Consider the following 17,762-nt stretch of genomic DNA (forward strand, 5'->3'; position numbering starts at 1 on the left):
GGAAAGCAACCCAAAAGTATTACATGGAAAGCTAGTACCGATTTAAAGGATGGTTCTATTGTTCTTCATATCTTTCTTCATTTTCTTACTTTTTCATAATCAATTACTTATTTGAAATTAGATATGAAAAAGATATTTTAAAAGTTATAAAAATGATATAAAAAAGTGGAAGACAGTGTTATAGAAAGGTACTGCACATCTCATAAGATATAGGGGTTAGTAGCTTCTTTTAGGTTTGGACTAAGTCTCTTCTTACCAAACAGCAATCATGAATAATCTGTGAGAAGACTATATGCAACATTGTTCAACTTAGCTCTGTAGGTTTACAAACCCATTTGAGGGTGGTCTTAATATGTTCTCACTGTGATTTCTTTCTTCCTGTTTCACAGTTCTGACACTGTTTGAAATGAGCAATCAGACATATGTCACTGAATTCATCTTCCTGGGATTTTCAAATCACTCCAACTTGCAGGGTGTCTTCTTCCTGGTCTTCCTGGTCATTTACCTGACAAGTCTCCTGGGGAATGTGCTCATAATAATGGCCACCAGGGTCAGCTTGGCTCTCCACACGCCAATGTATTATTTCCTCAGCAACCTGAGCTTCTTGGACATTTGCTACACATCTACCACCATGCCAGTCATGTTGGGGAACTTCTTCCGGGAGAAGAAGACCATCTCCTACCAAAGCTGCCTTTCCCAGATCTTTTTCTTCGTGACATGTGCTGGCACTGAATGCGTCTTACTGGCTGCCATGGCATATGATCGCTATGTAGCCATTTGCCGCCCTCTTCAATATCCAGTGCTCATGAGTGTGAAGGTTTGTGTTTGCCTGGTGACTGGGTCCTGGCTATGTGGGCTGGTGAATTCTGCGACACACACGGTGCTGGCAGCCACACTCACTCTGTGTGGGCCCAATGAGATCAGCCACTTTCTCTGTGACATCCCATTGCTCCTGAAGCTATCCTGCTCAGACACTTCTGTCAATGTGTCTGTGCTCCATGTGGCCAGTGCCACCATTGGCCTGAGCCCCTGCCTCTTTACTGCCGGGTCCTACATACTCATCATCTCAGCCATCCTTAGGATCCCTTCTGCTCAAGGCAGGAGCAAGGCTTTCTCCACCTGTGCATCCCACCTGACCGTGGTGGTGGTCTTTTATATAATGGCCAACATCAACTATGACAAGCCCAGTGAAGGCTACTCTTTGGACATGGACATCCTGGTCTCTGTTCTCTTCTGTGTGGTGACCCCCATGTTGAACCCCATCATTTACAGCCTGAGAAACAAGGAGGTCAAGGGTGCCCTGAAGAAACTGATTAGAAATTATGGATTCTCTAGTGAGATCAGTAGCTAGATAATGTTTTTCCTCCTGGAAAATTTCTTAATCAAAGAAAAACATAAACATTCCAGCCACAATTACAGTAGTCCTCTCTATGAATGTAGCATCTTTTGACAACTGTGGTGCCCCATCCCAATCAGGGTAAGCAATTATGCTGGTGGTGATCATCTCATACATTGTGATCTTACACAATATGTGTTCCTTAATCCACAGGTATGGTAGAATATTTTCACCACTCTCCTCCCCAGAAACCTTCTACCCATAGAAGTCATTAGCCATGTCTCTCTGATTTTCCAGCTCCAGGTTAACACTAGTGTATGTGAAGTAATATATGAAGTGTGACTTTGATTTTTATTTTCCTAATAACTCATCATTCTGAGACATTTAATAACTATTTCTGTGTTTTTTTCTTCACATATGAAAAGACTCTCATCCACTTTCTTTGTCTACATATATTTCTATTCTGGATGCTACCTGTATATGTAGTAATTTAATATGCATCTTTTGGGTCTGACTTCTTTCACTTAGGACAATGTTTTCAAGTTTCTTCCATTTTATGGCATATATCAGTACTTTATTCCTTCATTCCATGGAATTATTTCCAACTTATGAATACACCATATGGATTTATACATTTTCACTGGACAGAAATTTTGGTCACCCGTTGAGACCATAATATTAGGTGAAATAAAGGAAACATACAAGCTTAAATATCACATGGTTTCCATGAAATGAGAAGCCCAAATTATAAATAAAGTGCAAAATAAAGGATAGTAATAGGAAATAGGGAGATTGATCTTTCTCAAATGACAAGGGGACCAAGAGATGGGGAGAGAATGAAAAAAGGAGGCCCATGCCATACCATCAGTAAGTGCATGCAGATCCAAGCGAGCAGAGGTATGAACCAGAGCTGAACGACTACAGGCAGATCCCAGCCAGGGCCTTGCCCAGAAACCATTGGCTCCAGCACACAAGTCCAAGCCAAAGGGCAGGCCAGAAAAGAGCTGCACAGGCACACAAGCATCAGCCAGAGGCCTGCCCCATACCATCAGTAAGTGTATGTAGACCCTAGCCAGAAACCTGCTCAGACACCAAGTTCTGGGGTACACAGCTCCCAGCCAGAGGCCATCCAAGTCAACAGCTCCATAGGAGGGCAGGCCATTGCCAGAGGCATGCCTACATACCATCCCAAGTGCGCATGGGCCTCAGCCAGAAGCCCACCCTGACAACAGGTCAGCTCAGGGACCCAGAAGGCAACCATTCTGAACCCAGGAATTGGTGCACTGGTGGCCAACAGGGAAAAGGCCGCTTGGTGGTTTGCTGAGAATTGAAGATGACTGGGTGAGCAAAAAACTGCCTCAGCAAAGGCACAGAAGACCGCATCTGATGAAATGAGAAGACATATAAACAAGTCTCAAAGTCAGATGTCCAGGTCACCTAAGGCTACCCCAAAGAGCAATGAGATGGAACAATCTGACACTCAACCACCTGGACTCCCTGAACTGGCAACAAAAGAAGATCTGGAAAAAATGAAATCAGAAATAATTTCTCAGATAACAACAGAGATTGTGCCCAGAGTGCAAGACATGATTAATAAATCTAGAGCAGACAGAGACGAAAAAATAGGGGAGCTGAGGAACATGATTGAATCCCAACATAGGAAACAAATGGAAGCCATAAAACAGATGCAAACAGATTTCCAAGAGATTAAAAACTCGACTGAAAGTTTATGCAGCAGAATGAGTGAGTATGAGGACAGAATTTCAGATATAGAAGATAGGATTGCAGTTAATGATCAGGAAAACAAGAATTTCTCCAAAATAGTAAGGGTTCATGAGAAATCAATCCAGCAGCTACTAGACAATGCAAAGAAGAATAACATAAAATGGATTGGAGTCAATGAAGAAACGGGAGAGAGTGCAGATGACATTAAAAAAGCTGTTCACAAAAGAAATGGCAGAAACCTTCCCAAGCAGGGGAAAAGAACTTGACATACAGATAAGTGAGGCATATAGGACTCCAACTAGCCATAACAAAATAAAATCTACACATAGGCATATAATAGTTAAGAGTCTTGAAACCCAACAGAAGAACAAAATTCTACAAGCAGTCAGAGAAAAGAAACAAATCACATACAAAGGAAGCCCATCAGAACCACAGCAGACTTCTCACCACAAACCCTCAAGGCAAGAAGAGCTTGGAGTATGTATTTCAAGCCCTAAGATAAAACAGCCTCCAACCCAGATTGATATAACCTGCAAAACTATCTTTCAAAATGGATGGAGAAATAAGATACCTCCATGACAAAGAGTACCTGAGGAACTTCATGCATACCAAGCCAGCACTCCAAAGAATTTTAAACAATATCCTAGGAAAAGACAATGAGGATCAGGAAGATCAGCAGAGAGAATCCTTTGGGCATGACAAGAAATTAAATGCAAAGGGAGAGAATTCAACAAAAAGAAAAAGTCATGACAAGGATAAGTCAATATGTATCAGTAATAACCATCAATGTTAATGATTTCAATTCACCAATCAAAAGAAATAGACTGGAAGAATGGGTCAAGAAGCAAGATCCAACAATATGCTGCATAAAAGAAACACATTTAATTCAAAAATAAATTCATAGACTGAAAGTTAAAGGGTGGAAAACAGTACTCCATGTGACAGAAACCCCCCCAAAAAGCAAGAGTAGCTATCCTCTTTGAAGATAAAATAGATTTCAAACCAACACTGTTTAAGAGAGACAAAGAAGGACACTACATCCTTGTAAAGAGAACAATCCAAGAGAAAGAGATGACGATCATAAATATATATGCACCAAGTACTAGTGTGCCCAACTATATAAAACAAATACTACCAGATATGAAAAATGAAATAAGCATTAATACAATTGTAGTGGGGAACCTCAACACTCCACTGTAACAAATAGATCAACTAGAGAAAAACAAGCAATGAAATACTAGAACTCAATCAAACTCTTGAACAAATGAACTTAACAGATGTTTACAGAGTGTTCCACCCAACAAAATCAGGATAAACATTCTTTAAAGCTGCACATGAGGTGTTCTCCAAAATAGACAATGTGCTCACTCATAGAACATATTTAAGTAAGTGCAAAAAAATTTAAGTTATTCCCTGTATATTATCAGACCATAGTGTGATGAAATTGGATATCAATAGCAAAAGAAACCTCAATAATTTAATAAACACATGGAAATTGAACAACACACTTCTGAATAACCAATGGGTCACAGAGGAAATGAAAGAAGAAATCAGACAGTTCCATCAATTAAATGACAATGACAATACAACATATCAGAATCTATGGGACACAATGAAAGCAGTCTTACGAGGGAAACTCATAGCAGTGAATACTCATATTAGGACAACAGACGGGGCTCAATTAAACAAATTGTTGCTGAACCTCAAGCTTCAAGAAAAAGAACAGCAGGAAAAAGCAAAACCTCATACAAGGGTGCCAAGTATAAATATCAGAGCAGAAATCAATGTAATGGAGATTAAGAGAATGATGCAGAGTCTCACGGAAGACGCCAAATCACCCTGCTGCAGACAGGCAGGTCTGTGCATGCCCTACCGAGGTCCTGAGTCCCACAGAAGATGCTGAGTCACCCCGCTGCACACCGGCAGGTCTGTGCATGCCCTACCAAGGTCCCGAGTCACACGGAAGAAGCTGAGTCACCCCGCTGCAGACAGGCAGCCACCTGGTTCCACACTACAAAGACGCAGAGGACACCAGACCACCAGACCAAGGTACTGAGTCCCACTGCTCCTGGCCTAGAGGTAGGGGATTCTGAGCCACAGTCCCACTGCTCCTGGTCCAGAGGAAGGGGCCTCCTGGCCACCATACCTCCTGCTGTTCCCAGCCCAGAGGAAAGGGCTTTTGGGCCACCTTCTGTCCCACTGCTCCTGGCCCAGAGGAAGGGGCTTCTGGGCCACCATCCCTCCCACTGCTCCCGGCCCAGAGATAGGGGCTTCTGATCTGCCATCCCACTGCTCCTGGTCCAGAGGAAGGGGCTTCCCGGCCACCAACCCTCCCGCTGCACCAAGCCCACAGGAAAGGGCTTTTGGGCCACCATCCCTACCACTGCTCCTGGCCCCTGTCCCACCTCACCCAGCTCAGAGGAGGTAATCCATGCAGGCGCTAACAGCCCCCTGCCCCAGTTGAAATGAGAAAACTTGCAAATAAGTCTCAAAACCAGACTTCCAGATCACCTACAGCACCCCCAAAGGGAAATGAGATGGAACACTCTGATACTCAACCACCTGGACCCACTGAACTGGCAACAAAAGGGGATCTTGAAAAAAATGAAATCAGAAATAATTTCTCAGATAACAGGAGAAATTGTGCCCCTAGTCCAAGACATGATTAATAAATCTAGAGGGGAGCTCAGGAACATGATGAAATCCCAACATAAGAAACAAATGGAATCCATAAAACAGATGCAAATAGATTTCCAGGACATGAAAAACTCCATTGAAAGTCTACACAGCAGAATGAGCCAATGTGAGGACAGAATTTCAGATATAGAAGATAAGATTGCAATTAGTGACCAGGAAAAGAAAATTGCTTCAAAATTATAAGGGAACATGAGACATCAATCCAGCAGCTGCTAGATGATGCAAAGAAGAATAACATAAGACTGATTGGGCTCAATGAAGAAACAGGAAGTGGAGATGAAATAAAAAATCTCTTCAAAGAAATAATGGCAGAAAACTTCCCAAGCAGGGGAAAAGAACTTGACATACAGATAAGTGAGGCATATAGGATTCCAAATAGCCTTGATCAAAAAAAAAATCTACACATAGGCACATAATTGTTAAGATTCCAGAAACACAACAGAAGAACAAAGTTCTCCAAGCAGTCAGAGAAAAGAAACAAATCACATACAAAGGAAAGCCCATCAGAATCACAGCAGACTTCTCCACACAAACCATCAAGGCAAGAAGAGCTTGGAGTGACATATTCCAAGCCCTAAAAGAAAACAGCCTCCAACCCAGATTGATGTACCCTGAAAAACTATCTTTCAAAATGGATGGAGAAATAAGATACTTTCATGACAAAGAGCACCTTAGGAACTTCGTGAATACCAAACAAACGTGCCAAAGAATTTTACACAATATCCTAGGAATAGATATTGAGGATCACAAACTCAGGAAGCAAAGCAGAATGAACCCATCTGGCATGACAAGAAATTAAATGTAAAGGGGGAGAACCCAACAAAAAGAAAAAGTCATGGGAATGAAAAGTCAATAAGTTTCAGTTATAACCATCAATGTTAATGGTCTCAATTCACCAATCAAAGGAAATAGACTGGTCGAATGGGTCAAGAAGCAAAATCCAACAATATGCTGCATACAAGAAACACACTTAATTCAAAAGGAAACTCATAGACTGAAAGTTAAAGGGTGGAAAACAATACTCCATGGGATGGGAACCCAAAAAAAAGTAGGAGTAGCTATCCTCTTTGCAGATCAAGTAGATTTCAAACCCACACTGATTAAGAGAGATGAAAAAGGACACTACATCCTTGAAAAGGGAATAATCCAAGAAGAAGAGATGACAATCATAAATATCTATGCACCAAACACTAGTGCACCCAACTATATAAAACAAATACTAATGGACATGAAAAGTCATATATGCACTAATACAATTGTAGTGGGGGACCTCAACACCCCACTGTCACAAATAGTTAGTTCAACTAGACTAAAAATAAGTAATGAAATACTAGAACTCAATCGAACTCTTGAACAAATGAACTTAACAGGTGTTTACAGAGTCTTCCACCCCACAAAATCAGAATACACATTCTTCTCAGCTGCACATGGGTCATTCTCCAAAATAGACACATACTCACACATAGAACATGTTTAAGTAAGTTCAAAGGAACTGAAGTTCTCCCCTGTATATCATCAGACCATAGTGTGATGAAATTGGAGATCCATAGCAAAAGAAACTCAAAAAATTTCATAAACACGTGGAAATTGAACAACACACTTCTGAATAACCAATGGGTCACAGAGGAAATTAAAGAAGAAATCAGACAGTTCCTTCAATTAAATGACAATGACAATACAACATATCCAAATATATGGGACACAATGAAAGCAGTCTTATGAGGGAAATTCATAGCAGTGAATATGCATATTAGGAAAACAGAATGAGCCCAATTAAACAACCTGATGCTGAACCTCAAGCTTCTAGAAAAAGAAGAGCAGGACAACCCCAAAGCTCATACAAGGGAGGAAATTATAAAGATCAGAGCAGAAATCAATGCAATGGAGACTAAGAGAATGATACAAAAAAATCAATGAAGCCAAGAGTTGGTTCTTCGAAAGAATCAACAAAATTGACAAACCTTTAGCCAACCTTGTCAGAAAAAGGAAAGAAAAGGCTCATATCCATGCAATTAGGAATGAAAAGGGTGAAATTACAACAGACCCAGCAGAAATACAGAGGATCAGCAATACCTACTTCCAGAACCTATACGCCAATAAGATGGACAACACAGAAGAAATGGACAGATTCCTAGATACATATGAATTACCAAAGTTGAACAAAGAAGACCTAAAAATTCTGAACAACCCAATATCAACCAATGAAATTGAAAGTGTAATTAAAAACTTACCAACTAAGAAAATCCCGAGCCCTGATGGCTTCACTGCTGAATTCTACAAGACATTTAGAGAGGAACTACTGCCACTACTGTTTAAACTCTTCAATGAGATTAAAACGGAAGCAATACTCCCAAATTCATTCCTGGAAGCAAGCATCACCTTGATCCCCAAAGCAGAGAAAGACCCAACTGAAAAAGAGAACTATAGGCCAATCTCACCAATGAACATAGATGCAAAAATCCTTAATAAGATGATGGCAAACAAAATGCAGAAGATCATCAAGATCATATACCGTGATCAAGTGGGATTCATCCCAGGGATGCAAGGATGGTTCAATATATGAAAATCAATCAATGTAATACACTATATCAATAGAGCCAAGGACAAAAACCATGTGATTATCTCCATTGATGCAGAAAAAGCATTTGACAAAATCCAACATGCTTTTATGATAAAAACCCTACAAAACCTTGGAATAGACAGTCTCTACCTCAAATTGATAAAAGCCATGTAAGAAAAAGCAACAGCCAATATCATACTAAATGGTCAAAAAATGAAATCCTTCACACTAAAATCAGGAACAAGACAAGGATGTCCACTATCACCACTCTTGTTCAATATAGTTCTAGAAACATTAGCCACGGCAATTAGACAAGAGAAAGAAATAAAAGGAATAAAGATAGGAAATGAAGAAGTCAAATTGTCATTATTTGCAGATGACATGATACTCTATATAGAAGACCCCAAACAAGCCACCAAAAGTCTTCTAGACTTAATAACCAAATTCAGTCAAGTAGCTGGTTACAAGGTCAACACACAAAAATCAATAGCTTTCCTCTACACCAATGACAGACTCACTGAGAGAGAAATAGGGCAAATAATTCCTTTCACAATAGCATCCAAAAAACTGAAATATCTAGGAATCATCCTAATGAAAGAAATCAAAGACCTCTCCTCTGAATACTATGGCACTTGGAAAAGAGAGATTGAAGATGATATCAGAAAATGCACAGATATTCCCTGCTCCTGGGTAGGAAGGATTAATATAGTGAAAATGGCCATACTTCCAAAACTGTTACATAGATTTAATGTAATTCCAATTGAGATCCCAGCAGCATACTTCATAGACCTCGAGAAAACAATCCAAAAATTCATTTGGAACCAGAAGAGACCCAGAATAGCAAAAGCAATTCTAGGTAACAGAGACATGGCAGGGGGTATCACAATCCCCAACCTGCAACTATACTACAAAGCTACTGGGATAAAAACAACATGGTTGTTTTTCTTCTGGCAAAGAAACAGACCTGAGGACCAGTGTAACAGATTAGAAGATGCAGAAACAACGCCAGACACACTCAGCCATCTCATCTTCAATAAAGGAGTCAAATACCCTCACTGGAGGAAAGATAGCCTCTTTAATAAATGGTGCTGGAAAAATTGGGCTTCAACTTGCCAAAGATTAAAACTAGACCTGTATCTCTCACCATGCACTAAACTAAAATCAAAATGGATTAAAGATCTAAATATTAAAATAGAAACTCTGAACCAGTTGGAACAGAGGTTAGGTAGAACCCTTGAAGACATCGGTGTAGGAAAAGATTTTATGAACAAAACCTCAGTTGCCCATGACTAGCACAAACAATCAACAAGTGGGATCTCTTCTTATTAAAAGGCTTCTGCACAGCAAGAGAAACCACCAGCGGTGTGAAGAGACAACCCACAATGTGGGAAAAAATCTTCACCTGCTTTTCCTCAGACAAAGGTCTACTATCTCGAATCTATAAAGAACCTGAAAAGATCAGACCTCCCAAATTTAAAGACCCAATCCAAAAATGGGCATCTGAAATGAACGGACATTTCTCAGACAAAGAAGTAGAAATAGCAAATAAATACATGAAAAAATGTTCAACATCACTGGTCATTCGAGAGATGCAAAGGAAAACAACACTGAGATTCCACTTCACTCCAGAAAGAATGGCTGCTATCATGAAATCAACCAATAACAAATGTTGGTGGGGCTGTGGGGAAAGAGGAACCCTGCTCCACTGCTGGTGGGAGTGTAGACTGGTGCAACCACTGTGGAAATCAGTATGGAGATACCTCAAAGAACTAGGACTGGAAGTCCCATTTGACCCTGCTATTCCACTGCTGGGGATCTTCCCCCCAAAATTAAAAGAATCATACCACAATGATATATATGTGGCCATGTTCATAGCAGCACAGTTTGTAATAGCTAAAACTTGGAAACAGCCCAAATGCCCATCAACTGGAGACTGGATAAAGAAAAGGTAGTTTTTTTATATAATGGAGTACTACTCAGCCATAAAAAATGAGAAATTAGAGACATTTATAGCTAAATGGATGCACATTGAGGTCATACTCTTAAGTGAAATAAATAGGACACACGTGTGTAAATACCGAATAGTTTCTCTGGTGTGAGAAACTGAAAGTGTAAATAAGGACTAAACTGTATAATAGGTCATGTGAAATAGGAAGCAAAGGGGCAAAGGGGAAGGAAGTGGGAGGGTTAGAGGAAAGGATAGAAGGGAATGGGATTAATATGAGAAAATGGAAAAATAGGAACAAAATCTTTGTAGATAGGGAGGACTGGAGGGGTTGAAGGGAGGGCTGGGCAAGGGTGAAAAATGAGAACCAAGAGAGACTATGTAAAGGTGCAAATTTCCAATGATGAATGTCATTATATTGTATACCTAAAGTGTACCAATGATTAGAATGAATAATTGAAAATGTAAAATAGGAAGAAAAGGTCCAAAGGGGTAAGGGTAGTGGGAGGGGCAGGGGAAAGGAAAGAAGGGAAAGGACAAATGCTGAGAAATGGAAATAAAGTCTTTGTAAATAGGGAAGGGTGAAGATCATGAAGGGAGGGCTAGGAATGGGGAAAAAATAAGAACCAAGATGCGTTATGTAAAGGTACAATTCCCAATGAGTAATGTAATTGTGTTGCATACCTACAATGTACTAATAAAAGAATTTAATTTAAAAAAAGGGAATGATACAAAAAAAAATCAATGAAGTCAAGAGTTGGTTCTCCAAAAGAATAAACAAAATAGACAAACCCTTAGCCAACCTTATCAAAAAAAGGAAAGAAATGGCTCAAATCAATGCAATTAGAAAAGAAATGGGTTAAACTACAACGGACCCAGCAGAAATCCAGAGGATCATCAATAGCTACTTCGAGAAGCTATATGCCAATAAGATGGAAAACACAGAAGAAATGGACAGATACCTACACAGGTATGAATTAACAAGGTTGAAGCAAGAAGACCTAAAAATTCTAAACGACCATTATCAATCAATGAAATTGAAAATGTAATTAAAAACTTATCAGCTAAGAAAAGTCCAGGCCCTGATGGCTTCACTACTGAATTCTACAAGACATTTAGCTAGGAACTACTGCTCCTACTGTTTAAACTCTTCAATGAAATTGAAAGGGAAGCAATACTCCCAAACTCATTCCTGGAAGCAAGCATCACCTTGATCCCCAAAGCAGAGAAAGACCCAACTGAAAAAGAGAACTATAGGTCAATCTCACTAATGAACATAGATGTAAAATTGCTTAATAAGATGCTGGCAAATAGTATACAGAAGATCATCAGGAAGATGACACACCCTGACCAAGTGGGTTTCATCCCAGGGATTCAGGGATGTTTCAGCATATACAAATCAATAAATGTAATACACTATATTAATAGAGCCAAGGAAAAATATATGATCATCTCAATAGATGCAGAAAAGGCATTTGGCAAAATCCAACATGCATTCATGATAAAAACCATACAAAAGTTGGAAGAGACGGTCTCTACCTCAATCTGATAAAAGCCATCTATGAAAAACCAACAGCCAATATCATACTAAATGGTCCAAAACTGAAATCCTTCACACTAATATCAGGAAGAAGACAAGGATGTCCACCATCACCACTCCTGTTCAATATAGTTTTGGAAACATTAGCCATGACAATTAGACAAGAGAAAGAAGTAAAAGGAATGAGGACAGGAAATGAAGAAGTCAAATTGTCATTATTTGCAGATGACATAATACTCTATATAGAAGACCCCAAACAAGCCACCAAAAGTCTTCTAGACTTAATAACCAAATTCAGTCAAGTAGCTGGTTACAAGGTCAACACACAAAAATCAATAGCTTTCCTCTACACCAATGACAGACTCACTGAGAGAGAAATAGGGCAAATAATTCCTTTCCCAATAGCATCCAAAAAACTGAAATATCTAGGAATCATCCTAATGAAAGAAATCAAAGACCTCTCCTCTGAATACTATGGCACTTGGAAAAGAGAGATTGAAGATGATATCAGAAAATGGAAAGACATCCCTTGCTCCTGGGTAGGAAGAATCAACATAGTGAAAATGGCCATACTTCCAAAACTGCTATATAGATTCAGTGCAATCCCAACTGAAATTCCAGCACATACTTCACCAAACTTTAGAAAACAATGCAAAAATTTATTTGGACCAAGAAGAGACCTAGAATAGCAAAAGCAATTCTAGGTTACAAAGACAAGGTAGGGGTATCACGATCCCCATCTTGAAACTATAGTACTAAACTACTGTGATAAAAACAGCATGGTACTGGGAAAGAAACAGACCTGAGGACCGGTGGAACAGATTGGAAGATGCAGAGTCCACTTCAGACACCTTCGCCCACTTCATCTTTGACAAAAGAGCCATACACCCTCACTGGAAGAAAGATAGCCTCTTTAATGAATGGTGGTGGAAAAACTGGGTTTCAACTTGCCAAAGATTAAAACTAGACCTATAGGGGCTGGGGATTTAGTGCAGTGGTTCCCCTGTCTGCCTCGCATGTGGAAGGACCTGAGTTCAATCCCCAGTACCAAAACAAAAACAAAAACAAAAAAGCTAGACCTATGTCTCTCACCATGCACAAAACTAAAATTGAAGTGGATTAAAGATCTAAACATCAAAACAAAAACACTAAACTGGCTGGAAGAAGGTTAGGTAGAATTTGGGAAGACATTAATGTAGGAAAAGTCTTTATGAACAAAATCTCAGTTGCATGTGAACTAGCACAATCAACAAGTGGGATCTCCTCTTATTAAAAAGCTTCTGCACAGCAAGAGAAACCACCAACTGACGGAAGAGACAACCCACAATATGGGAAAAAATTTTCACCAACAGTTCCCCAGACAAAGGTTTACTATCTAGAATACCTAAAGAACTTAAAAAAAAAATCTGAACTCCCAAATTTAAAGATCCAATCCAAAAATGGGCATCTGAAATGAATGGACATTTCTCAGACAAAGAAGTAGAAATAGCAAATAAATACATGAAAAAATGTTCAACATCACTGGTCATTCAAGAGATGCAAAGGAAAACAACACTGAGATTCCACTTCACTCCAGAAAGAATGGCTGCTATCATGAAATCAACCAATAACAAATGCTGGCGGGGCTGTGGGGAAAGAGGAACCCTGCTCCACTGCTGGTGGGAGTGCAGACTGGTGCAACCACTGTGGAAATCAGTATGGAGATACCTCAAAGAACTAGGACTGGAAGTTGCATTTGATCTAGCTATTCCCTTGCTGGGGATCTTCCCCAAAGAATTAAAAGAATCATACCACAGTGATATATGTGCGCCCATGTGCATAGCAGCACAGTTTGTAATAATGAAAGCTTGGAAACAGCCCAAATGCCCATCAACTGGAGACTGGATAAAGGAAATGTGGTTTTTCTCTAAAATGGAGTACTACTCAGCCGTAAAGAATGAGAAGTTGGAGACATTTATAGCTAGATGGATGCACATTGAGGTGATACTCTTAAGTGAAATAAATAGGACACACATGTGTAAATACCGAATAGTTTCTCTAGTGTGAGAAACTGAAAGTGTAAATAAGGACTAAAAGGTAAAATAGATAATGTGAAAGAGTAAGAAAAGGGGCAAAGGGAATGTGGAAAAGGTAGGGGAAAGGAAAGAAGGGAATGGAATTAGTATGAGAAAATGAGAAAAATGGAAGCAAAGTCTTTGTAAATAGGGAAGGGCAGAGGGGTTGAAGGGGGGCCAAGGGAATGGGGAAAAAAATAAGAACCAAGATAGAATAAGTTGTAAATTTCCAATGATGAATGTCATTACCTTGTATAGCTAAAATGTACCAATAAAACAATGTGAAATTTTAAAAAATGAAAAAAGGAATTAAGCTGTATTATGTACATGTACCAACTCCTCACAAAGAATATAAACAGTATGTACTAAAAACATGTAGAATAAAAATGAATAAGTGTGTCCAACTGGCAGGGCAGGTAGCATGAAGAGTCCAGGTCTGAAGGGAAAACTCCCAGTGCTATGAGAAATAGAACCAAATACACTAATAACACATCCACACTTACTCCTTCTCTCCCTCAAGGGAATGAGAAGCTGGTCTCAAGATTTCAGCCACCCACAATTTCTCAGCAAAAATCCTGTACTGAACTTTAGTCACAAATATCCCCAAAAGAGATAGAGATAGAGATCATCTCATTTCATGCTGGGAAAAAAATGGATGGCAGGGCCTTAATGAATCCAAGAGAGAGTTAACTGCTCTTCATTTCTACAGTTTCTTTTTGTTTAGGCTGTTGCCCTTGAGTTGTGTTTGCACAGTGAGAAGTCCCAGAACAGCTGCTCAGAGAGAGATTGGAAGGATACTCCCAAAAGGTTGGTCCAGGGCATGTATAAGTGGCCATCCTAGAAAAATGAATTGTGGAGCGATCAGAGGATTTTTGATTCCTGCACTAGGCCACAGACATGCTCCAGGCAGTTTTGGGAGTGACAGTTCCTTTTATGATGCATGGAAGTCATCAGCCAGTTTTACCAAAGAGTACCCTTTGGAGCTCAGGTGCTGGTGTGGAGAACAGCAAGCTCCACACCAAATCAGAGACCCTTTTCAGTGAGAATTAGTGGTGAGTAGTTTATTTCTTTGCCATCACAATTGAAAAACTTCTTCCAACATCAGGATATACCTATGACTCCTTAAGAATGTATGATAGAATATTGTACATGTTTTCATTACCATTTTGATGGCATCTCTATAGTGACATAGTTTTAATACATTTTCTGGGTGTGTATGCATTTCTGAAAAAGTACTTATGGAATCAGGGTAGAAATAACTTCAGAGATTATCTATCTACTCCAAAACCTGAGGCATGCCTGAATCATCTCAGATAATGTGAGCAGAAAATTTATTCACAGTAAATAAGATATATTGCTATGTGTTAACCTTCTGTTTTAACAAGCAGAACCAAGAGGACCACACCAGAAGAAAGCATAGGGCCATATTTCCACCGCGATGCATTCCAGTGTGACAGGAGGTGCACAAAAGTATTTATTTAAATAAATACAATTAAGTGGATATGAACTTACGTTTAGAAACATATTTAGTCACCAACTACTGGTTTTCATCTTTGTGTTGTAATACGTTGATCCTTAGAGTGTGTGTTGCAAGCAATTTATTAACTGTCATAAAGCCTGAAGCTCGTTAGTGATTTCCTTCACCCACAATCCTTTGTCTCAAAACAATCATATATTGGGGGGTTTTCATAAATAATCCCACTCTCAATGATTTGCCTTTGCGGTGCTGGGAAAGAAAGAAGTGGAGTTGCCACTCTCAGCTGAAGACAGTATGAAGGTCACCGCAGGGTCTCCAGGGGAATCACTGGTCTTAGGAGAGGGGAGACACTGAGCACCTCATGAAGTCACTCCCTGGCCATGGGGCCAAGATGTCACATGCAGGCCCCCACAGGCTTTTCTTTCTCTCAGATCTTTAAGGTATTTGCACCCAAACATCTTCCAGAGTTGCCAAACTTCTGTTTTCATCTCTTGGGGCCCACACGATGCCGTCTTTAAAAAATCTTCTGTGACTTCTACTCCATAGATGTTCTCTATTCATCAAACATTCACTGAGCGTACATTTACAGACAGCCCCGTGGTAGTTTTTAGCACAGATTGAAAGGCCAAGACCAGGACCTCAGCAAGCATGTATTTGAGATGGAAGGAGGGGCTTTCACGTCCTCTTCCTAGAAGAGTTCAAACAGAGGCTATCCAACCAGAAATAAGTAAGAAGTAATGATAATAGCTCTAAAATTAAACAAGATGTGACCGAGATTTCTGCCTTGTGGTGTATTTTCTCTGTATATTATATTGTAAGCTCTTTGAGGCACAGAAATCAAGTCCTACTCTCCTTGGAGATTTTTCCTAATGCAAGCATAGGGATACATCCTACCCCTACAGAGGGACTGAACTGGTTTGAATCAAGACTAGCCACTACCAGGCGAAGATTGTTGCAAAATGGTGACAGGAAATGAGAATGTCACACTTTGAAAAGTGTTATAATTTATGCATTGTAAGAGTTAGTAAGTGGTCCTCCCTTTCCCTTTCACACCAGGAGAAACACAGGTGAGATACAGAGGCTGAAAGAAATGTTAAATGCTACAGTGAATTTCAGAAACAGGGTGGAGACTTTTTCTTGGTGAATTTGTTAAGGAAGGGCTTTTAACCTATGAATTATGGGTAAGTGCACTTCTGCCTATTAGATGGGAATAGCCTAGACTCCACCACAATGTGGTGCTTGCACCAGCAGTATTGCTGGCAGGTACAGCCAGGGATGTATGTCTAGATTGAAGTTTGAGAAGCACAGGTCTGCCCAGAACCGCGGACTTAAATCTGGTCCTAGGCACCTATAGTATGGGGCAGTGTGCAAATAGAAATCTGGGCTGGGCCAAAATAGCACATATACATTCCAGAGCTCCGCAGCACTCAATTAACTTTCTCACAAGCACCTGTTTACATTATCTTTTTTTAAATATTGTTTTAGATAAATTTATCTCATATGCTGATAATAAGTGTATGTATGTGCATGTGCGTGTGTGTGTGTGTGTGTGTGTGTGTGTGTGTGTGTTAAGTAGATCAGCAATTTAGTGGGCAACATGGAAATTAGATTTAAAAGTTTTAATTTTTGTTTTGTGTTATGAAATCAATATGAATAGATGTTCCCCTAATGTGCTGTATGGGTTTTCACAATAACACTGATTTCCATAGTTTACTTTCTGTCTGTTTTGTTTTCTTTAAGGAAAGAATCCCCTCAAGGTTAGTGAAAGAAATATTTCATTTATTGCCAAAGCAAAAAAAATTATTTTAAGGACTTCTAGGCTTATTTATTTTCCAGTTGATTTATATTTAGTTTTAAAAATTATTTATGTTAACTTCAGGACTAAGTTTGTATTGAAATTTAAATACTTTAAGCTGCTTAAGGCCTTAAGATTTGGAATTTTTAATGAAAGCTATGTTGGCTTATTAATCATGTGTGAATTCTTAGAACAAACGATAAGAGTGCTTGGGCTTTGAAAACTATAAATTGTTTCCAAATATACAATAGCATCATGGGTGACGTAAGGTATCACTGTAAATAGTAATTACATGACAAACTCTGTGTCTGTTTCTTTTTCTACAAAATAGTTATAATAGGTTGTCTGATAGGTTGCATAAATCAAATGGGTTAATATTTGCGTGTAAAAATCCTAGATGTAATCCATGTAAAGGTTAGAACGTTTGGGGCATTTAATAACTGTTAGCTATTGTTATCTAATGTGTGCCTGTGTTTAATGCTCAGTTTGGAGAATGCAGGTTGAAGCCAGATATGTAAAAGTGTATCTTTTCAAAGTGACTCACTGAGTTTTGGTTGGCTAGGTTACACTAAACTCAATTTCATCTTTAAAAAAACTACCTCTGTTAAGCTACATTAAATAAGTACTTTTAAA

General features: G+C 39.3%; 1 protein-coding gene across 1 annotated transcript; it reads left to right on the forward strand.

Annotated features, from left to right (window-relative positions):
* Positions 1–397: 397 nt before the first annotated feature.
* Positions 398–1,351, forward strand: LOC101724097 (olfactory receptor 5V1). The gene has a single exon (XM_004854130.4). It carries the CDS (start codon positions 407–409, stop codon positions 1,349–1,351), a length of 945 nt encoding a protein of 314 aa, XP_004854187.4. The 5' UTR covers positions 398–406.
* Positions 1,352–17,762: the final 16,411 nt, after the last annotated feature.

The sequence above is a fragment of the Heterocephalus glaber genome, unplaced genomic scaffold (genome assembly GCF_053883595.1).
Source record: "Heterocephalus glaber isolate CG9 unplaced genomic scaffold, H.glaber_assembly_v1.0 deba00001442, whole genome shotgun sequence".
NCBI lineage: Eukaryota > Metazoa > Chordata > Mammalia > Rodentia > Bathyergidae > Heterocephalus > Heterocephalus glaber.